General features: G+C 38.7%; 8 protein-coding genes and 2 non-coding genes across 10 annotated transcripts; 5 read left to right on the forward strand and 5 right to left on the reverse strand.

The window, feature by feature from the left end:
- Window positions 1-2753: 2753 nt before the first annotated feature.
- LOC148177395 (odorant receptor 94a-like) lies at window positions 2754-3152 on the reverse strand. The gene is made up of 3 exons (XM_088033330.1): window positions 3051-3152; window positions 2851-3006; window positions 2754-2801 (listed from the first exon to the last, which is right to left on the reverse strand). Exons 1-3 carry the CDS (start codon window positions 3150-3152, stop codon window positions 2754-2756), a joined length of 306 nt encoding a protein of 101 aa, XP_087889456.1.
- A 233-nt stretch (window positions 3153-3385) lies between these two features.
- Window positions 3386-4137, reverse strand: LOC148177396 (odorant receptor Or1-like). The gene is made up of 3 exons (XM_088033331.1): window positions 3594-4137; window positions 3430-3544; window positions 3386-3395 (listed from the first exon to the last, which is right to left on the reverse strand). Exons 1-3 carry the CDS (start codon window positions 4135-4137, stop codon window positions 3386-3388), a joined length of 669 nt encoding a protein of 222 aa, XP_087889457.1.
- Window positions 4138-7421: 3284 nt separating this feature from the next.
- On the forward strand, window positions 7422-9282 carry LOC148177397 (18S rRNA (guanine-N(7))-methyltransferase). The gene is made up of 6 exons (XM_088031857.1): window positions 7422-7587; window positions 7644-7681; window positions 7734-7912; window positions 7958-8151; window positions 8202-8412; window positions 9065-9282. Exons 1-6 carry the CDS (start codon window positions 7552-7554, stop codon window positions 9229-9231), a joined length of 825 nt encoding a protein of 274 aa, XP_087887983.1. The 5' UTR covers window positions 7422-7551; the 3' UTR covers window positions 9232-9282.
- On the reverse strand, window positions 8841-8924 carry TRNAL-UAA (transfer RNA leucine (anticodon UAA)). Its single transcript has one exon. It is a non-coding gene; the product is annotated as a tRNA-Leu (tRNA).
- Window positions 9283-9370: 88 nt separating the features above from the next.
- Window positions 9371-9442, reverse strand: TRNAP-CGG (transfer RNA proline (anticodon CGG)). Its single transcript has one exon. It is a non-coding gene; the product is annotated as a tRNA-Pro (tRNA).
- Window positions 9443-9616: 174 nt separating this feature from the next.
- LOC148177400 (mitochondrial fission process protein 1) lies at window positions 9617-10432 on the forward strand. The gene is made up of 3 exons (XM_088032517.1): window positions 9617-9757; window positions 9802-9929; window positions 9978-10432. Exons 1-3 carry the CDS (start codon window positions 9700-9702, stop codon window positions 10260-10262), a joined length of 471 nt encoding a protein of 156 aa, XP_087888643.1. The 5' UTR covers window positions 9617-9699; the 3' UTR covers window positions 10263-10432.
- On the forward strand, window positions 10412-11792 carry LOC148177401 (zinc finger HIT domain-containing protein 2). Its single transcript, XM_088032516.1, has 5 exons — window positions 10412-10503; window positions 10552-10890; window positions 10936-11080; window positions 11126-11335; window positions 11387-11792. The coding sequence occupies exons 1-5, from the start codon at window positions 10454-10456 to the stop codon at window positions 11678-11680; spliced, it is 1038 nt and encodes a 345-aa protein (XP_087888642.1). The 5' UTR covers window positions 10412-10453; the 3' UTR covers window positions 11681-11792.
- On the reverse strand, window positions 11626-13211 carry pyd3 (beta-ureidopropionase pyd3). Its single transcript, XM_088032515.1, has 7 exons — window positions 13037-13211; window positions 12726-12982; window positions 12585-12679; window positions 12323-12529; window positions 11954-12271; window positions 11812-11898; window positions 11626-11765 (listed from the first exon to the last, which is right to left on the reverse strand). Exons 1-7 carry the CDS (start codon window positions 13138-13140, stop codon window positions 11682-11684), a joined length of 1152 nt encoding a protein of 383 aa, XP_087888641.1. The 5' UTR covers window positions 13141-13211; the 3' UTR covers window positions 11626-11681.
- A 1758-nt stretch (window positions 13212-14969) lies between these two features.
- On the forward strand, window positions 14970-17730 carry Mer (ezrin/radixin/moesin family protein merlin). Its single transcript, XM_088033048.1, has 8 exons — window positions 14970-15215; window positions 15265-15394; window positions 15443-15654; window positions 15700-16137; window positions 16263-16499; window positions 16547-16897; window positions 17083-17249; window positions 17471-17730. The coding sequence occupies exons 1-8, from the start codon at window positions 15117-15119 to the stop codon at window positions 17679-17681; spliced, it is 1845 nt and encodes a 614-aa protein (XP_087889174.1). The 5' UTR covers window positions 14970-15116; the 3' UTR covers window positions 17682-17730.
- Window positions 17731-17799: 69 nt separating this feature from the next.
- On the forward strand, window positions 17800-20464 carry LOC148177404 (uncharacterized). Its single transcript, XM_088033049.1, has 4 exons — window positions 17800-17936; window positions 19137-19208; window positions 19255-19479; window positions 19533-20464. Exons 2-4 carry the CDS (start codon window positions 19143-19145, stop codon window positions 20427-20429), a joined length of 1188 nt encoding a protein of 395 aa, XP_087889175.1. The 5' UTR covers window positions 17800-17936; window positions 19137-19142; the 3' UTR covers window positions 20430-20464.
- Window positions 20465-21945: the final 1481 nt, after the last annotated feature.

Raw genomic sequence — 21945 nt, forward strand, 5'->3', positions numbered from 1 at the left:
AAGAAGTGGTTAACTTCGTGAAAATTGCGGTCGTACAACACTTGTAACTTTTCTGGGTTCTTAACCTACGTGAAGATAGAAACATCTCAATGTCAAATTATAATTATTGTAGTTTAAACTTGGAAGTAATAATTTTAACATCACGGCAATTTATCTCAATACTGTCCTGGTTGAAATTTATTTCTACTGCTACTACGGAACGACTCTCTACGAAGAGGTAAATCACAGTCTAAGGTAACAAAAAGTGTATGATTGCGTTTCAGAGTAAAACTTTGGTAACTGCTTCGTATTTTAGGACGTTGGTACAATTACGATTTAAAGTCACGGAAAGCTCTGATACTGTTTATGGAAAGTGCGAAGATTCCTATGACTGTGACGGCGGAAAAGTTGTTGGATTTGTCGCTGGACACTTTTACAAATGTGAGTTTTTTGTGTTTTGGATTAATGAGGTTAGAATTTGTTTCAGGTGCTTAAAAAATCGTATTCGTTATTGGCTGTGTTGGAAAATTATTCTGTACAAGTTTAAGGCGCACGGAAAATTTCTGTCATTGCACATGTGTTGAGGAGTTATTTTTCAAAACTCAATAAATCCATTTTATAAATTTTTATAAAGGTTTAGAAAAAACGATAATTTGTTCAATTTTCTTCAAATTTACTTCAACTTACTAACACAATGTTTTAGCAAGAGGTTTTTCACTAAATAAAATATACACATTGTTAGATTTACCCAAAATAATCTCAAATACACATCAAACCCACTGTCAGTCTAAATTGGATTTATTGAGTTTTGAAAAATAACTCCTCAGTTGTTAACACGTAATTTGAGTTTAATAAAAAGACTACAAAAACTAATCTTGTGATTATAATAAGATGTAAATAAAAATCAATTTTTCCCATATTCCTAAAAATTTTATTTTCCTTTTCTTTGGATTATTTAACACTTTTTATTCTTGGCAGAATTTATAGATTACCTAAATTATTTTCTTTTGATTAGTTGGATTTTTTAAAGATTTGCAGATATTATAATTTTCTTTAAGTTTTTTAGAGTTGTTTGTTTTTGTGATTTAATTTAGAAATCTCATAACCAATTGACAAAATTTTTTTCTGTTACTTCTTGATTCTATAAATATTTCGATAAATTTTGTTTTTTTTTAACATTTGAGAATTCTTTCGATTTTTAAAAAATTATAATTTTAACTAACTTAAGGAAATTTATTAAAGCTTCAAAATTACAAAAATTTTAAACAAAACGCAAAATGTCTAGAAATCCAAAAATTTTTATTAAATTCTGTAATTTCGACAGTTTTGACGCCACATCAATGGAATTTGATAAACTTATTACTTAAGGTATCTTCATTTAGTGTTCAAAATAAGTAAAGATTTGAATAAAAATAAAAGTTTAAAAAAAAATTTGCTTGAAGGACGAACTTTTCTATTAGCTTCTGTAATTCCGACAGTTTCAAAGCCAAAGCAATAAAAATTAGTTGATTTATTCTTTATAGGCATTTAATAGACCTACAAAATTACAGAAATTTTGAAGAAAAAACTAAATCTCTAGAAATTTTAATTTAGGAGATTAAGTCAAAACCCAAAACTTTCTTTTAAATTATGTAATTTCTACAATTTTGATACCAAAGCAATGAAACTTGATAGACTTTTACTTAGTGCACAAAATTACAAAAAAATTTAAGAAAATTTTATTTGAAGAACAAACTCATAATCTAAAATTTTCTATTAGCTTCTGTAATTCAAACAGTTTTATTGCCAAAACAATAAAATTTAGTTGATTTATTACTTAATAAGTATTTATTTGGCCTACAAAAATCAGAAATTTTGAACAAAAAGCAAAATTTCTATAAATTTTAATTTGGGAGATAAAGTCAAAATCCAAAGTTGTGTATTAAATTCTGTAATTTTGACAATTTCGACTCCAAAACAATGAAATTTGATAGACATATTACTGGAGGAGCTTTTATTTAGTCTACAAAATTACAAAAGATTTGAACAAAATTAAAAATTTCTAGATCTTTTTATTTAAAGGACGAACTCAAAATCTAAAATTTTCTAATAACTTCTATAATTTCGACACTCTTAAAGCCAAAGCAATAAAATTAAGTTAATTTATTACATTATGGACATTTATGAAACTTCGAAAATAACAGAAATTTTGAAGAAAAAACAAAATATCTAAAAAATTTAATTTGGGAGATAAATCAAATTCTAAATTTTTCTATTACATTCTCTAATTTCGACAATTTTGACGCCAAAACAATGAAATATAATAAACTTATTACTTGAGAGGTCTTTATTTAATGCACAAAATTACAAAAGATTTGAACAAAAAGTAAAATTTCTAGAAATAAAATTAATTTGAATAACCAACTCAAAATCCAAAATTTCCTATTAAATTCTGTAATTTTGACAGTTTCAACGTCAAAGCAATAAAATTTGATACGCTAATTGTCTATTTATTGGCGTACGTACAAAATTACAAAAATATTGAACACAACAATAATTTTCTAAAAATTTTCAGTTAAAAGACAAACTCAAAATTCATACATTTCTATAAAATTCTGTATTTCGACATTTTAAACATCAAAGCAATACAATTTGGTCGATGTATTAGTAGAGACAATGTAAATAGTCGTCAACTAACACAAATAGATTTATTATTGTGCATTGTTTCCAAATTATTTAATTAACATTTTGTGTTAGTGCAACATCGTGACGTAAAACTTTAAAACTTAGTTTTTCTAGTAATTTTGCAACACTGCCAACAACGAATACGACTTCTTCAGCACCTGAAACAAATCGTAAGAACACGAATTTACAACAACAAACAACCCTCACATTTGTAAAAGTCTGCAGCGAAACATCAAATACTTTTCCAGCAGTCACAGTCATAGGAATCTTCGCACGTTCCATAAACAACACCAGAGCTTTCTGTGACTTCAGATCGTACTCGTACCACCGCCCCAAATACGCAGCAGTGACCAAAGTTTTGCTCTAAAAATAAAATTAACTTTTCGGAAGATTGGAATGTGTAGTACCTCTTCATATAGTGTAGTGCCATAATAACAGTAGAAATAAATTTCGATGAGTGCGGCATTGGGGTGGGCGAACAAAAGAAAGTTGAAACTTCCTGGTTCCATCTAATACTAAATTTCTAGAAATTGTAAGACGATTTCGGTTTATTTACCTGACTGAGCTGAAAGAAACAAAGACAAATCATGACGATACTTCCAAACAACTGACTGAAGACGACCCAAGTGAAGCACTTCTCAATCTGTTCAACAAAACTACAAGAAATAGCGAAAAGACTTTTTTAAACCTAACCAGATGATGTGTTGGTGGTGCTGCGAACACTCCCGGATATTCTGATATATTATTCGGTACTTCATTTTGTTTTTACCACACTCCTCCGCGTACTCCAAGAGAAATTCTAAGTTGTCTTTCAAAATTTTGACTTGTCCAGCCGCATGGTAAGTTAACCCACTGACCAAAGTATCCACTGCTCCACTACTAAGCACCGTGTAAGTGATCCCTGAAAAGTACTTTTAATTTTGGTACCAATGGTACTGATGGTACTGTACCCATCGCAGAGATGAAGTAAACACAGTAGAAAATCACATCATTTGTCGTTGGGTCAAATGGTAACCACAATTCTATTGGAAACTTACGTTGAGGTGAAAATAATGGTACAATTGTCAACATTATGTCGTTGAGAGCGATGCAGAATAAGAAACATCGGAAGTTTCTTCGACAGATCCAGACGCAGTCATTGGTGATGTCTTTTTGTTTGGCGTTTTGAGGGGTTTTGAGGACCAGTTCTAGGTAATACAGACAGTGTCTAATTTCTTTGTGGTTGATAATAATATTCAACATCTTCGGTATAAAACTCAGCATCGCCATCATTAAAATGAGATCAAGTCCACCATCATCCAGAAGACCGAGTTCTTCGTCTCGAAGGTAATAAAGTACACCAAACAGAGGATCTGGTAAGAGAGAACAAAACAACAAGACGTACCCGTAGATTATGTACAACTGGGAGTGTTTCTTTCGTGGATACAATCCAAGAAACCGCAGTGTTAATAAATTCATGTTGAAACTGCTTTTCATTAGACCGGTCGTGGTCATCTCTTCGCTTACTTCACAACGAATGGACAACAAATTCAAACTTTAAATGTCACGGAAGTAAGTAGTTAGTCTCTAATTAAAAAGAGCTCATTAATTTTTTATCAAAGAATTATCTTCAATAGCAATTTCTGCTATTATTCTAATCAAAAATTTATGAGATTTGCCTTTTTATCGAGGAGGAACGCCCTCAAAGAATTGTTTTCTGGGAATGAGACGGAAAAGCTCAAAGAAATGCGTTTCCTTACAAAACTTCAGACAGTTTAGTTAAAGTAGTAAAACGAGAGGAGTCGTCACGTGATGTGTTTAATACAGTGTGTTGTTAAATTAGAGCATTTTTTTGGGTAAGTCTAAAAAATTGATATTTTAAAATGGTGGATGCGCCGGGATATTATATTTTTTAAATGACTCTTTAAGGACTAAAATTTTAATTTTGCTCTAGATAACTTCACACCTATGTTGTTTACGTTGTTTAATTTTTTGATTTGTCTTTATTTTTGTTTTAGCCCATTTGTGTTTTATTTTACTGCGTTTCTCTGAGACTTCAGTTTTACATTTTTGTTCTTGTTTAAAAGGAATCTGAAGAATATAAAAAATGTAATAACAAATGCAAAAAAAATTTAAGGTTTTTTTTATTAAATATCTTTTACGAACACTCGGTAACATATTAAAATGGCGAATACAACAAAACTTTAAAATGATAAATTCAAAAGTAAATAGTTATTTTCATTCGAGCAACTCAAAATAGGATTTTTCCGCTCGACTGCGATGTTTGCGGCATTTGCTGGAGAGCCGTAAAATTCTTACAGTGCGAGATTTGTAAAACGTGACATAATCGGCCATTTTAGCAAACTCTGCAAATTAAAATCTGTTGGTAGCCCTGCCTCGAATATTTTTTACGATCGCACTGTGTTCATTATTTCTTTCCTTTGGCTGCCTCATAAAAAAATACGAGAGTTGCCCCCACCAACCCAATAGCCAAAATCGCGAAAAGATAAAAGAAATCTCCGATCTCCAAAACCATTATCTGTTCAAAATTCGGTAAAACCAGCGTTTTGGTTTTAACAGTAGCGTCGTACAACCATTTCCATATCAAACCGCTTTCTTTCACGTGCAACATCTCGATGTTAATTCTATCAAGCAATGGAAAGCCTCTGCGGACGAAGAAGAAGTGGTTAACTTCGTGAAAGTTGCGGTCGTACAACACTTGTAACTTTTCTGGGTTCTTAACGTACGTGAAGATAGGAACATCTCCTACAATTGTGACGTAGTCTAACTTCTTGATGAAGTTAACTGTGTACTGCTCAAGAGTTAGTGTTTCGTTTTGTGGTAATCTTCTCTTGGTGATAATTTCAGCAGCTTTCGCATTCATACTTTCAATAATGCGCAAATAAAGATTGTAGAACTTCAGAGGTTTCTGACTGGAAACCAAGTCGTTTAAATTGCGGATTTTGGGTTCGTAACTAGGAATGACGAAAACCCCACTCATTTGGCTAGAGTAGAACCAGTTGATGTGAAGAATAAAGAAAAATAAGAAGATGTAGAGCAGTTTTAAGTTTGGAGAGTTTGGTGGTTCGGCCGCGCCCTGTAACAGGAACTTGGTCATGTACCAGATGGTACTTAGCCATTGGGTCTTCGTAAGGAGCTTCCAGAACGTCACTAACATCACGAGGGAACTAAACACCAAAGCCCATAGAATCCCAGGGAAAACTTCGAAGATCTTTGCGGGGTTGCGGATCCTCCTGCGCGGTGGTACCACAAAATGCACGTTCATTTCGAAGAAACTTGCAGACATTTCGACCTCTTCAATGGAAGCGTGGACGCTTTTACTCGCAAGCAAGATGGCCATGTCAATTTTTCGTACCGTCATATCTTGAATCAAAGGTACCCACGTGAAGTTAGCTCGGGCTATCTCATTGTACGGAAGATTCTCTTCTAAGTACAAGAATTTGAGATTAAGACCATGCGCTAGTCCATTCATTATCAAAATTCCGTATCCTGGGTCGTCCGATAAGGCGTTTTTTATCGCGGAACCCATTGGTGACGAAGTTATGTTAACAGTACACTGATAAAGATCTCTAGGGATTTTATCTTTGTAAGGATCCGTCTGATTGACTGGTACAACTCTAACAGTAGTACCACACTTACTTTCCTTGTTGTACGGGTACCACGTGACGAACCTCGTCCAATTGACGTACAGCACAACGTTGTAAACAAAGTGGTCCCACAACGTTTCGAACGCGTGTTTCACGTCATCTTCAGTCATGATACTCTGAACGATGACAAGGAAACGCGAGCGTGTATTCACTTGATCTTTGAAAGTTTTCAGGGTCGCTGTTAGGGTATTTAGAGTGTCTTCAACGAGTACCGTGTGGGTTCCTTTAAAAGTAGCTTCATTTGACTGTGGGGGTGGTACCATAAGAACTTTTGGTACTTCAAGTTTGAAAATTAGTTCCAATCTTTCATCCCATGAGGAGAAATTTGAACTTATGATGACGAGACTTCTGTGAAGATAGGTTTGGAAAAAATTCTGAAGGGAGTTGGTCGTGGACAAAAAAAATAAGATGGCGATTGTCGGGGTTTTCATGGTTTGTCGCAATAAACGAGAAAAATTTATTAATGAAAAATGGTTTCAACATTGCATCGTTATCATGTCAAAATAAAATGAATGAAACAAAATAAATATTTAATACCTAAAATATATTTTAAACACTTTTTTTGGCTGCAACTGATAATTTGTTTTGAATTAAACGAATGTTGGTGTTAAGGTCGGAAAAAATTGGCAGGGAGTTGGTCATGGCCAAGGAGCCAAAATGGCAATCCTCACTTTCTCGTGATTCTACTGAATAATTATATTTTTTTTACCAAACTTAAAAACCAAATATATCACGACGACAGACACTTATTCACTTGTAATGACTATTATTACTTTCATTTCAATCATCATCTAGAACTAAACATCTAGATTTAAACCTGCTATTTCACCTCAATTTGAAATGAATTACGATACGCTTTGTACGTCCATAGCGTTAGGTAAAATAACAGAGTATCAACTTACAAAAAGCTGATATAGATTCCAAATGACCACATGTTAAAAAAAAATAATGCCCGCCACTTTTTGAATTGATAATCAACTTCACATGGTAACAAGTCGCGTGGAATGTGAAGACAAAAAAAATAGTTTGATTTTTTTAATCAGTTATTATTCCAAAACATTGTCAAATACCCAGAAAAACGAGACGTGTTTTAAATAAAATAAATGGGGCGACTTTGTGAAGCAGGCAGCAAGTTCAAGTCAAAACAACTCGCGTGGAATGTGTCAATGTGTCAATTTTGAATGGTGTGAAGTTAGTCACTCGAACTTTAAGTTTCACACGTTTTTCTTTCGTCACTTATTGTGCCTCAACACTGTTCTCGATGTCTCGACCGGAGCACCAAGCCCCTCCAGAAATCGTACGTTTAATTTCCCTAAAATCTAATCTTATTATACAACCTAACCTCACTTTTAGTTCTACAGCGAAAATGAAGCTCGGAAATACACCCACAAGTGAGTACCACTCTCTGAGACCTCCTTTTGGCTTACTATGACCTTTTTTTAGTTCCCGTATTATTGACATTCAAATGCAAATGAGTGAACGAGCCGTGGAGTTGTTGGTGTTGCCTGAAGACCAAAGTTGCTATTTATTGGATATAGGATGTGGCTCTGGGTTGAGTGGGGGCGTTTTGGACGAAAAGGGCCACTTCTGGGTTGGCATGGATATCTCACCGGCTATGCTAGGTACTTCTTTTGCTCAAAAAACTGGTAAATTAACACCATTTCTAGATATTGCTCTGGAAAGAGAAATTGAAGGGGACGCCCTCTTGACAGACATGGGACAAGGGTGTCCCTTCAGGGCTGGGACGTTTGATGGGGCTATCAGTATCTCAGCCCTGCAGTGGTTGTGTAATGCTGATAAGGCGTCCCATAAACCTGTTCAGAGGCTGTATAAATTTTTTAGTAGTCTTTACGCTTGTTTGGTATGTTTACAAAAAAGTGGATGTTTTGTTCGTTATTTTGGGGGTTTTAGAGCCGATCTGCGAGGGCTGTCTTTCAATTTTACCCGGAAAATAGCGAGCAAATGGAGTTGGTTACTGCTCAAGCCATGAAAGCGGGATTTTATGGGGGCGTCGTTGTGGATTTCCCCAATTCTACAAAGGCAAAGAAGTTCTTTTTGGTACTGATGACGGGGGGAAACGTACCGCTCCCTCAGGGCCTGGGGACGGAAGGGGCTAGCCAAGGTGAGTTTTTAATTGTGAACATAAAGATTTGTGTCAAAAAAAAATGTTCCCATTGGGATTGAAACATGCTTTTTGTTTTTGATGACCCTTTATAATGAGGAAATTTTAGAATTAGAAGTTTTTACTCAACTTTGCGTTATAATTAACAAGATTAATCAAAAATCATAATTATAATTGAAACTAGTTAGTTTTCCGACGAATTCGCGATAAAAAAAACTGCTCGCACTTGGATTCGAACCATGGACTCTCGTCTCATTCGTTTTCAAGCATTGCGATAATCGTATCGATTTTTCAAGGAATTTCTTTATTTCCGCTGGAATTCTATATAACACCATAAAAAATCGAACTAAAACAAATCTGGTGATGTCATTTTTATTTACATCCAAAAATTATAAAATTGGGTGATTAAAAATTACAAAAAAATTGATTGTCAGGTGTGGGGTTCGAACCCACGCTCTCTTTCGAGAACCAGAGCTTAAATCTGGCGCCTTAGACCGCTCGGCCAACCTGACTTCAAATGAAGGTTTTGCTGAATTGGCATTTAAAGTCAAGCTATTGCACAATATCAAACAAAATTTATTTTTAGTTTTTATCAAAATTAATTGATCGTTATCGTTAATTGCGCTGTATTCCTATTATCTAACATTTACAGGTGTTTCGTACATTGCAAAAAGAGAACAAAACAAAAAAGCCCGAGGAAAACCGTTAAAGAAAAGTCGTGACTGGATTTTAGAAAAAAAAGAACGGCGAAGGAGACAAATGAAGGATGTCAGGGCCGACTCGAAATTCACAGGGCGTAAACGGAGCGGTCGTTTTTGAAAATTACAAATATTTAAAAGGAAAATAAATTATTTTATCATTTTTTAAAAAGTTATTTTCTATCATATTAAGCCGTTGAATTGGAATTGGAATTGAGAAATGTTATACAAGGAATAAAGAAAAGAAAAAAAATGATCGAGGGCCTGTCCGGGATTTGAACCCGGGACCTCTCGCACCCGAAGCGAGAATCATACCCCTAGACCAACAGGCCGTTGATGGATCTTCCGTACAGAGCATAAATTATGGTACCGCCAACCCAATGTCACTATTCTTACAACATAATCAAAATAATAAAAATCTTCGCTATTTTTCCCAATTTCTTTCATTATCAAATCTCCGTCTCATCCCGTCACTAAAAACCTCATCTAGTTATTTTTCATTTGAAACTGTCACCGGGGTGACATAACCTCTCTTCCCGAACTGTCATCACGATTTTTTTTCGACGAATTACCCCAAAAAACAAACAGAATGACTATTCCAACGCGGGAATACGACGTTTATAAGGACTCCCCGTTGCGACTTCTGGGTAATACGCAATTTTAGGGGGCTTCCATGAGTTTTAATTTTTAGGTTACGCCAATGAATGTGGCGAAGCCCTAAGAGACTTCATTGGGAAGAAATGGGTGTACGTTTCGTACGGCATCGCGCATTTGTACGTCTTTGCGGACACGGCCGACAAAACTTCGATAGCCTACAAAGTAGAATGATTTTAACCCACTTGAAGGTTGTATAAATTGTTGTTTTAGCGGACTCAGGGGGACTCTACCTGTGCCAAAAAGACAGCTTTTGCTGCTACTGATACTCTAATTTGGCAGTTGCTAGCGTCGGTGTACATTCCAGGTTATACTATTAACAGAGTTTGTGCTTTAACTAAGTTTTTACTAGCTAAAACTAAGTTAGCTAAGACTACTAGGAAGTCTCTAGTTACTACAGTAGGCCTAGCAGTCATTCCGTTTATTATAACCCCAATTGATCGATTCACGGATTATTTACTAGATTCTAGTTTGAGGAAAATTGGGCCTAATCAATAGTAGTAGTGTAGAGAGGGTGAGCCCACTAGTATCAACAATAGCCCTAGCACTAGAACAATAGTACGCTATCAAAGCTAGTTCGACGCGATCAAGTAGCCATGTCTAGTTCCTAACCTCAAAGTTAGCGCCTTAGCTGTCATTGTCTTTTTTGTCAATAAACAGTTTCGAAGTTCTTTTTGTCCCAAATCGGAATGTCTAAAGCAAAAATCATCGAATTAGACGCCTCCAACACCTGCGAACTGTAAGTCCCCCGTTCTACACTACAAAAGTGAGGTTATATTTTTTACAGTTGCGACAACGCTTTAGCGAAGTACGCGTGCCCCAAATGTGGGGTCAAGTATTGCTCGTTGACATGTTACCAATCCCAAACCCACTTACAATGCTCCGAGGAATTCTACAAGAACTGTGTGGAGGAGGAACTAGCGCAGGAAAACAACGAAGAATCCAAGAGAAAGATGCTGGAGATTCTAAGACGGAACAACTTAGAAGACGACGACGCGCTAGATTCAGATGATGAAGATATAAACGACATCACGGAACGACTCAAAGGCGTGGATTTAGACAACGCCGACCAAGTTTGGGAGAAACTGACCAATGATGAACAACAGGAGTTCATAGCGTTCTTAAAGTAAGCCACGTGGGGGCTGTGGTGTCTTCTAACGTCCAATTTCAGGTCAGAAGACGTCACAAAGTACATAATGTCGTGGACCCCGTGGTGGTCCCACACGTCAAAAACCGTGGAAGAGGTGGAGACGTCACAAGACTACAAGAAAGAGTGCCCCCAGGTCATCAAAATCAAGGACTTCAAGGAGATTTCAGTACGTTCGACCCCAGTCTTGACTCATCTAATTAATCATTTGCAGAAGAGAGAGCCAGCAGACTGTGTTAGATACAATTTGATTAATGTCGTGGGGGCGTACGCTTTCGCGGCGCGATATTTCAACGGGGAGCACCACGACTTCAGCAAGGAGGTGGTGACGTGCGTGGTTACCATCTCGTTGTGTTTGAAGAGCAATCAGAACTTTGAGGATTTTGAAAGTTCTGTTAAGAGTATAGAGATGCAGTGTGTGGAGGTATGACGTCTGGGGAAGCTCCCCCAGGTCCTTTAATCGCTTGAATTTCAGAGTGATTGGATCGTGGCCGACACGGAGAACTTCGCGCTCCTCCGCCAAGACCTGGATCAAATTCTCGCGGGGCCCAACTCCAGTGAGCGAAACTTCTACGTGCAGTGTGCTCTTTCCGACCTCCATACCCTCCTGGCGTCGGCCTCGAAGAAAAAACAAGAAAAATCGTCTTTTAGTAAGACGTTTCCTAACGATCATTTCCCGGAAGTGAAAACGGAATCGAAAAATAAAATCAAAAGTTGCTTAAGAAAAATAGAATATCTTCTATCGTTCTCGAAAGATTTTACATTGTAAGTTATTTTTTTATTATTTGTGGTACGAAATCGGGGCTCACTGCTCTTGTCAAAGAGGCGGCGTACATATCCAGACGTTGCGTCATCTGTGTATAGAAACATGTTTAACAATTTGAGGATTTTTGTTTTTACCTGAAAGCTCCAATGATCCCTGACTTGCCGACAGAGGTTGAGGTCGAGCTCGGCGACGAGGAGGCCGGTGTGCGTACGAGAGAGACCCTAGAAGTACATAAACGGCGGCTTTGAATTATTTTTACATGTTGGTAGCACTGACCTGTGAGCGGGACCCGTTGGGCGCCGCGACATAACTAGAACCATAGAAGTAACCGAAGTCTTTATGCGCCGGTTTTCCGTCCCCGGAGGTGAATTCCGTCTCAAACACTTCCGTGCCCACTCTGTTGATGGCGCAGGTGAAGTAGCTGTTGGCGATGGCGGCATTCCTTGCCTCGATGCCCCACAATGGCTCGCTTAGCTCGCCGACGGTGGCTGAGGGATTGAAGACGATTTCCGCCCCATTGATGCCGAACATCAGCCAGTTGAGAGGGTGGTGGCGGCCGTAGCAGATATTTATGGCGATTCTCCCAAATTCCGTCTATAGTGTTGCATACAAAAAATTTTCTACGATTAATAAGAATGATGGTACCTGGAAAACGGGGTGTCCGGTGTTCCCCTCGAAGTAATACGTGGATTCGTTGAAATCCCCAATTCTAGGAATGTGGTTCTTGCGATGCTTCCCCAGGAAATCGCCGTAGTTGTCGATGACCACGGCAGTATTCCAGATGGTTTGACCGTGGACTTCATCCCGTTCCAAAATAGGGGAGATTATGACCATATTGTAACGTTTTGCCAACTAAAAGACACCGACATTTGAAAACACTCCTGCTCCAATCAGAGACACACGTTACCTCTTTCAAGAAGGCGGTGGTGGGTCCAGATTCGGCTTCCTCGGCGTACTCGCACCAAGGCGACTTCTCCCTCGTACAAAAAGCGAAGGGCATTGCTAAAAACAAGTGTAAGTCGCTCATCTCAGTGCGGTAAAATCTTACTCCATGCCTCCTGGAAACAAAAGACGTTCACCCCCGCCTTCGCCGCCGTCTCGATCGCTCTGTCGGCGAGCTTGTACAAAGCATCTCTTTGCTCCCTTATCGCCGCATTAGGTTTCAAAGGAAGTTTATTCTGAAAGATGCCCACACGAACGAGTCTCGGTGCTCTGAGTTGTTCGGGGGCGCTCCCAAATCGACAAGCGACGAGCTCCAAGTCGTAGTCGCGAGCCTTGGATTCCGCATCAGGTAGATCTAGTTGGCTGGGGAGATAAAGTGAGGTTATTGATAAGAAAAACAGTGAAATTTCGACGTACGTGGTGGGTTTGCCGTAAATGACGTTTCGGACGAGGTGGTGGTCTTCAGGGGGTAGTTTGGAGAGGAGTTTTTCTACGCTTTCGAACTGTTGCTGGGACGACATGGTGGTTTTATTAATAGACAGACTTTTAATTGTTTTCAAGGACGGCGCTTATCGGAATATAAATGAAGTGGTAACCAATCCAAGATTAGTTTGTTTATTTTTGCATTGTTTGTGGGATTAATTTTACGATAAAGTGGGCTTTGGGTGACAAGACGTATGTCGCTTTTAGTTCCATTTTTTACAGATTTTAAAATGTTTTTTTTGTTGTGTTGTCAAGTGGGCTTTGAAACCAAGTGTTGGCTCTGTGAGTTGACCTAAACCGTCGGCTTTGAAGTTTTGAATGTCAAACCCAAAAAAGTAGAGATACCAACATGGAAATAACATTAGAGCCTGCCAAACTTCGTTTTTTTGATATTTTACAGAGCCAATACAAAAAATATTTGAAACTCTCAAATTGTCTTTGATCATGACATTGTTGAAGATACTGCAAGAAAAAACCGAAACGTTTTGTTGTCGGGCTTGTTTTCCTTTGAAGTCTTTTAAATTAGAGGGAGCCTCAATGGAAAATTAGTCCGACATTAAAACCCAAGCAAAGTTTTAAAAAAAATGGAGTCCAGGAAACGTCGCCATCTTGTAGTGAATTTGGAATTTGGTGTGCCTCATCCTCCAATTTTTCAGATTTTTCTTTTGTAGTAAAATTTACTAAAAAAGAAATATTTGAAGCGTTGGAGATCTTCTTCAGTTCTTGAGGATACGAATAAACCGAAAACCGGAACATTGAAATAATTAATAGGAAATGACATTTTTGTATTTTTTTTATTAAAGGAACGGAACAATTTTTTTAGTTTAACTACGCTATTGTTACTTTTTAAAAAATTGACAGCCCTGAAATGACAAATTGACTGTTGTTTATCTAAAATTTTCTTGATGATTGTCAAAATACCCACTCTCAGACACACGTCCTTTATTCCGAAGCTTATTTTATACTTGAAACACCAAGCAACTGCGGATCAAGTATCTATTCTAATCTATTCTGATTCACAATTTCGAGTCGAAATTTATATTGTCGCTATCGACACTTTTTCCCCTGGTGGCGGTCGGACGAACATAGCATATCACGTCATTACTTAGCGACTGGTTGATAATAATTTCGTCTTTGATTTTCGGTCGAAAACTGAATTTCGAGTCGAAATTTTTTGTGACCTGGGTTGCATTACCATTTCAGTTAGACAGATTAGTGCGTTTGTGAGGAGAGTTTAATTGATAAAACAACAGCTTTGTCGTAGAGATTTCTTGTTGTTTTTGTTTATTTATTTTTTTTATTCAAATTATTTTCCAACCCTAAAAGATCTTCTAGGAAATTCGTAATTTTATGCATTTTTTTATTATATATTTTTTATAGCTGCGCAAAATCTTCTGCTACCCGCCCAGTAGTTTGCTAAACTAAAATAGAACATTATGTCATGAGAAGAGTAAAAAACGAAGCTTTGTATGTTGAGCCTGTTCGTGTGTCCAGCTGAACGGAGTGAGGCAGACATTAACAACCGAAGCAGAAAAAACGATTTTTGCTCGGAATGGCATATTATACGATTTTTTTCAAACGATTGCGTAAATTAAAAAAGTATTCTTTTTAAAAACTACGCGCTTTTACAAATAATTTTCATCACGATTTAGTTATATCTACCATAACGAACTTTGTCATTACAACACTCCATATCCCTCAAAATGTCGCTAAAACTTTAATCATTTTAAACTTGAATCGGTAGTGTCAGTCGCTAAACTTTGCGCGACGTCATCAATAAAGAGACTTTGTTAGTATGAAACAGAATAGATAGCCAGTAGATAAATTCCTTACTTGATTGAAATCCCACCAAAAACTCCTTAGTGCTTTTAACTCCGAGGTTGGTAGTGTCGTTGGCATGCCTGTACTTTGACAGCTGTCAATGTCAACCGAAATGCCCGTACTAGTGCCTTATACATTGTTATTGTTATTATTTACGATTAAATAATGCGAATGTTGTGATTTTACTCCTATTATGTTAGAAAAAATGTCTCCGTTTCGTAAAAAGAAGTCCGAGAAGAGCTTCCCAGTAAAAGTGTGCACTTTGGACGCAGAGTTAGAGTTTAATTTACAGGTTTGTTTACGCATTAAACTCCACTTTTTTGCTAAATCCGACTTTGTAGTGGCGAGCCACAGGTCGAGATTTGTTCGAACTGGTTTGTCGGACAATCGGACTGCGAGAGACGTGGTATTTTGGACTTCAGTTTGAGGATTCCAAAGGATTCATATCTTGGTTAAAGTTAGATAAGAAAGGTATCTAACCAATCAAAAATGAGCATGTGGTTTGATTTTGAGTTTTAGTACAAGACCAAAGCATCCAAAAAGACCCCCAGAGCACAGTTTCCTTCATGTTCTTTGCAAAGTTTTACCCTGAGGAAGTTGCTGAAGAACTTGTCCAAGAAGTGACAAAGCACTACTTCTTCCTCCAAGTCAAACAAGCCATACTCTCCATGGACGTTTATTGTCCTCCAGAGGCCTCAGTTTTACTCGCAAGTTACGCTGTACAAGCCAAGGTGACCCCCTATTTAACCCCAATTGTTACTAACCTCACTTTCCAGTTTGGAGATTTTGATCTAGACACCTACAAGCCAGGAATGTTGGCCAATGAGGATTTGTTACCCCAACGCGTAATTGACCAATACCAGATGACACTGGATATGTGGGAGGAGCGGATAAGAGTCTGGTACTCGGATCACCGCGGAATGTCAAGAGATGAGGCCGAGATGGAATACCTAAAAATCGCGCAAGATCTCGATATGTACGGCGTAAACTATTTCCCCATAATGAACAAAAAAGAGACAGAATTATGGTTAGGGGTGACGCCCCTGGGGCTGAACATCTACGAGAAAGAAAATAAATTACAACCAAAGACAACCTTCACGTGGGCGGAAATAAGACACATCAGTTTCGACGATAAGAAGTTTATTATCAAACCTGTTGACAAGAACTCGCCAAATTTCGTTTTCTTCAGCCAGAAAGTCAGGATGAATAAACTGGTAAGGAGGTAACAAGTGTGGGCGTGGACATCTAACCCCACCCACTTCTAGCATCAAACTCCGATATGACTCCACCCACTACTAACAGCCACGCCCCTTTCTAGTTTAACTGTGTTCTTTTTCAGATTCTGGACCTCTGCATGGGTAACCACGATTTATTCATGCGTCGGCGAAAGCCCGACTCCATGGAACTCCAACAAATGAAAGCGGCGGCGAAAGAAGAGAAGCAGAGGCGCCAAATCGAGAGGAACCGGCTAGCGCGTGAGAAGCAACTCAGAGAGGAGGCGGAGCGGGAGAGAGCCAATCTGGAGCAACGGTTGTTACAATACCAAGAAGAAATCCGGTTGGCGAACGAGGCTCTGGTACTAAATTTCTATTTGTTTGACATTTCCTTCATTGTTTTATTTAGAAACGATCGGAAGAGAGTGCGGATCTCCTTGCCGAGAAGAGCCGCGTCGCCGAAGAAGAAGCCATTCTTCTAAGTCAAAAGGCTTCCGAAGCCGAGCAAGAAATCACCCGCTTACGTCTCAGCGCCATGCGCAAAGAAGAAGAAAAAGTCACTCTAGAACGTAAAACCCGCGAAGCTGAACTACTGACCGCGCGATTGGTCGAAGATTCCGAAAGACGAGCAGCCGAAGCCAATCGTTTAAAAGACGAGTTATTGAAGGCGCGAGCTGCTGAAAAACTAGCCAAAGAGAAACTGTTGGATTTTTTAAGTCGAGGGTCATATACAGGATCCACGACAGCGAGTCCGATTTCGGTAAAGGGTTAAAAGTTTTGCATGGTTGGCAACATTTCTTTTGTAGTCTGAAGACGCTTAAATTTGGCTTAATGTCAAAATTTGTTGTGCTAGTGTCATCTAACGGGGAAATGGAGATTTTGCTTATCTAACTGCATGTAAAGATGACGGTGTGTGTCAATTTTTTAGTGATTTTCGATTTACAGTCTGTTACTACTTTGTATTCTTCGCCTTTGAGTCCGTGTATGGGGGCCGATTTGGCGTTGTTAGATGGCGACATGGGGACTTCCCCTGATTTGAACTTGTCGCTGAGTCCGTACGACCTCGCAAACGCCGACACTGATCAGTTGTCGCTGGAAATCGAGAAGGAAAGGTTGGTTATTCCGTTTTTTCGGGTTGGCAGCTCTGTTTTGTCACCAAAAACGTATCAGTGACATTGCAAAACAAACAGGGCTACCAACTAATGTCTAGGATGGTGCCATTATGACACTTTTCATATCAATTAATGCTTTACCTCAAACTGTCAAAAGTGTTAAAATTCTAAATTTCAGTGTTTTAGAGCCTCCTTGACCGCCTTTTTGTGTTTTGTTTAAGGGGTTTCTGTATCCAGAAGCAAAAGCACCTGCAAGACCAACTGCGCGACCTGCGCACTGAAATCGCCGTTTTGAAAGTCGCCGACAAACAAACGGAATTGGACCAATTACACAGCGAACAAGTGAAACTCGGCGAAAATAAATATTCCACGTTAAAAAAAAGCAAATCAGGATCGACAAAGTCCCGAGTCGCTTTCTTCGAGGAACTCTAAAAACCCTCTCCTGTAACAGATCTAAAAAATAAATTTTATTCTTTTTAAACCGCTCATCTCCCGTCCTCGCCATTCAAATCTCCCGCGTCATCGAACAGGTGTTATGAGATCAAGTTACCTTACAAGAACAAGTAGATTCTCAGTTGTTTCGTGACCTTTCACTAGCGATCTTGATTTAAATGTTGTGAAAAGAACCAACAGTTGTGCGTCGTACGAAACAAAAGCGCAGCGTTTCACAGCCAACCCCGATCGTGTGTAAGTTAATTTGACTAGTTTTTTCATGTTTCGGTGGTGGTTTTTTGCGTCGTTTTTTGTTTCGAGTGTCCCTGATGGTGAACTAGATCGAAACTAGTCGGCCGGTGTAAAAATCGCGTCACGTGACCCGATGTTCGAATTTTTTTTTTTCTTGATCTGAGTGAGAGTACCGCTTCGGAGGACGGAATTATGAATGAAAAGGTGCAGATATGTGAATGACCCACCTGAGTGACGTAATTTCTTAGATAAAACGCCCACGGCCCGTTTTTATGTCTGCCAGTGTTTTATAGTTTTAGTTCGACGGTTATTTATGGGTGGTGTGGGAAAAGTGCACGAAAATCGTGAAAGCCGAGGTGGCAACAGCGCGTTTTCCGAAACGATTTTTTTTCCTTCGATAGATATTAATTGTTAGTTTGAAGTGTTATTATGGATTTGGCCTTGGGAAATCGCGAGGAATGTTTACCAAGTTTTTCTTTGATGGACTCGCGGGCTTTATTACCGGTTTTTGCAAGAACGTTCCGGGTCTCTTTTCATGACCAAAGAATCTAATGAATATTTTTTGAGAAAAAACCTTGAAGTTTCAAGAATAACCAACATTTATTTGAATAAGAAGAAAAAGTGACCCGCAATTGGGGCACGCAAATGACGCACCAGCCAGAAGGCTCGTCATTGGTCCACCATTACGTCACGCGAGTGTTTTGACTGAAACTGATGCTCACAAAAGTCACTTATTTAGCATGTAAACACATCGTGACCTTGTTTTCTCACGTTTATTACGATAAAATTGGTACTAATCAAGCGAACAAAATCACAGGACCGGACTTTCCCAACACGATTTGCATTTGTCATGCCGCCCAACACTATACCGACATTAACATAGTGTCCTTTGTTATAATATCAATTGTTTCGTTGACAATGTCACATATGCAGTGCTGCCAATCAACTCCACATTCCAAAGCTTCAGTGGCATGAATGTGATGATTGCGGTGATTAAAAAATATTCCATGCATTCCGCATTCATCAAAACAAGCCTAATTTTCATATCCAGTCCGACCGGAAATAGCCATCAAACCAATCTTCATCCAATCGCCTCTTTATTACGTCACCCATAACAAGAATATTGACCTCCAATAATCACAGCAATTAACCGAAAATTCCTGTTCCCGAAATTACTCTTATTAAAATAGCGGTTCCTTCCAGGTCGTGATGTTGAAGGCAGTTTTCTTTTTGGCGACGCTTACAGTGGCGTGGGCGTCGCGAGGGGAGCACAAGGTGAGTCAAACCCCATCTACAGGGTGATCTAATAAATCATGAGTAGGTGCACAACATCATTCTCAACCCTGAAATGTACTCGAGATGTCAAACCACGCGAATTCAACAAGTTGTTGCTTATCCCGGGTATGAACCTGTGACTATTGACAACAATGTTTGCGTGGGGTGGTGCTATAGTTATAGCATCCCCAAAACCCAGCCTGCGGAACCGGGCGAATTGATTGGTCCGTACTGTGACAGCTGCCAACCAGTGGAGACTCAATGCTACTACGTAAGTAGAGAGGCGTGGCTTTGTAACCAATCACATGAGATCTTTGTTTGTAGGTGTTGCTCCACAGCGACGGCAAGGATCCGGAAGCTCCCAAAACTTTCAAAAAACGTGTCGAAATCATAATGAAGTGTTCTTGCATAAGTTGCGAGAGCGAGAAGAAAGAAGATTGTGATTTTGTGGGCGGAGCAACGTTAGAACTGCCCAAGGATCTCTTTTCCAATAAGAGCGAAGATATACGAACGGAGGAGGAGATTGTGAAGATGTTGAACATGACTCAGGAGGCGGTAGAGGAGGTGCCTGAACTCCTTAATTTCCCCGCCCATAAGAGACCACACCCCCAAAACTTGAAGTTTGATCTCTCAACCACCAATGAGCAACGCTACGAATTGAACACCAAACTAATTAACTTGTTGAAGAGCATCCAGAACGAAGGCGATGGTACCAACATTAGCTACGACAAGAACCAGTTGAGGGAACTTCTTAAGATCATCGAGGGCTCGGAAAACCAACTTAGCGACAAAAACTTGATGGAGTTTGTTAACTTCGTCAACGTACACAACTCCGAAGACTTGGAACTCGATCTTAGTCGTCTCAAAGATGTTCTAACAAAGTTCCAGAAGCACCAAAATGTCTTGGAACAGCACCGAGATTTCGGACTCCCCCAATCAGAGAGCAACAACGCGAAAATCGAACAAGACTTGAAAAAATATGACGTTCCGAACAACTTCGGGGTGGAGGAGCCTGGACACCACCACCTCGGCGACGAGGTGCACGTAGGGCTCAACGTGGGACACCTAGTGAAGGGCCCCCACGGTAGCATGGTGTTGGCCCCCGATTTAAACGTGGAAGAGAAACTAAATATTGATTCCGACGTGTTGAAACCCAACCATGATGGGGTTGTCATCGCGTACGAGAGCCCAAGAAAAGGCAACGGAATTTTGACAGATTAAAAAAAAAAATGGAAATTTTCAGATTCTAGTCGTGTTTTCGAAAATTGGCGGATACGTATCAGTGTAGCGATAAGGACTTTCAAACATGCAGCTTTAAGAGTGGGGGAAGAGTGCCGTGGATGCTTCAAATTTTGTCCGGAAGATGGCGCTTTGTTTTTAGGCACGTTTCCCCTACGAACGAAATTTTACGTAGTTTGTTGTAGTTTTAAGCTTCTTTTAGACGTGTGGGGTAATCACGCACGGACGTCTTTCTCTTCTGTACGTTTGTTCGAAATTGTAAGGGCTGTGTGCTTTTTTTAGTCAAAATGTTTTTACTTTCTTTACTTTTGTTGTCATAGTTTTATATATTTTTATGTACTAATCTGTTTTTAACAAAATATAATATATTCGATTTCCCTTTCCTTGTCATTTTATTCAAGTTTTTTGCGGTGTTATGAGCACGAGCGAAGCATCATTTGTTTTATTCCAAACAAAAAATCTGTGCAGCACATAAAAGTAATAATTAGTCGATTGTAAACTTGTTAACGACAATAATTATGAAACTAACCTTGAATTTGTACAGTTGGATGTTGTTTTTGTTGTGTGTAGTCCGTTATTGTTAAATTACAGGACCCTGCGAAAAAATTACGTCTAGATCAACTGAGATTATCAAAATTCTGATAAGAGTTCAAGGAAGTGTTATTTTAATCTTTTTATATCTTATCTTGTAGCAACTATCTTGTGATCCCGTTTATAACAGTGAAAATCCGTCAAGACAATAAATCCCACTTTCCACTATTCTAATAGCCCACACTTTTCACCATTACGTGAAGTGAGCACGTTGGAGCAAGTCGCATGAATGGACAGGTAAGTCGCTATTAGTCCACCTGTCGCAATTCGAGACTAAATTTGCGGAAAAGCGGTCAAGTGCGGGAAATTCAGTGCAGTGACACGTCAGTGAAAGTGTAGTTTTGAATTTGGCGCCAAGTTTCTTATTCGGGGGACTTTATTATTAGAGGTCAATTTCACTTTTTAAATTCCGCGCGCTTTGATGTTTATATTTGAAAGTAGCGGTGAAATACATTTTTAGTGTGCTACATTTTAAAGATACGTGGGGATTTCCATTGGTTCTGTCGCAATGGATTTTCTGAGAAACAACAAAAACGAGCCATTTGAAAGTGCACGAAGTGCCAGGGCCGGCTTCAGGGCCCAAAGAAGGAAAAATAGTGTTGAGTTGAATGCGTAGTCATTTCTAAAGGAAATTGAGTAATTCTTGTGCATCTGAAGTTTGTTTAGATACAGTTTTTTGCAGCTATTTTCGCAATTTGTGAACTTTTTACATACTCCGACTACGAAAGTGCATGTTTCTGCGACTTAAAAGTCCTTGCGGTCATGTTATAAGAAATTATAGGGAGCGTCGGGGCCCACAATCGCCCGAAGCCGGCGCTGTCCCAAATTCACCGCGCATTACTGTTTCTTTATATTTAGCGTAATAATAAGTTAATGACCGTAAATAGTTTTTTTTGATAATGTTTTA

The sequence above is a fragment of the Gnatocerus cornutus genome, chromosome 3 (genome assembly GCF_029298725.1).
Source record: "Gnatocerus cornutus isolate USDA-ARS CGAHR chromosome 3, icGnaCorn1.1, whole genome shotgun sequence".
NCBI classification, from domain to species: domain Eukaryota; kingdom Metazoa; phylum Arthropoda; class Insecta; order Coleoptera; family Tenebrionidae; genus Gnatocerus; species Gnatocerus cornutus.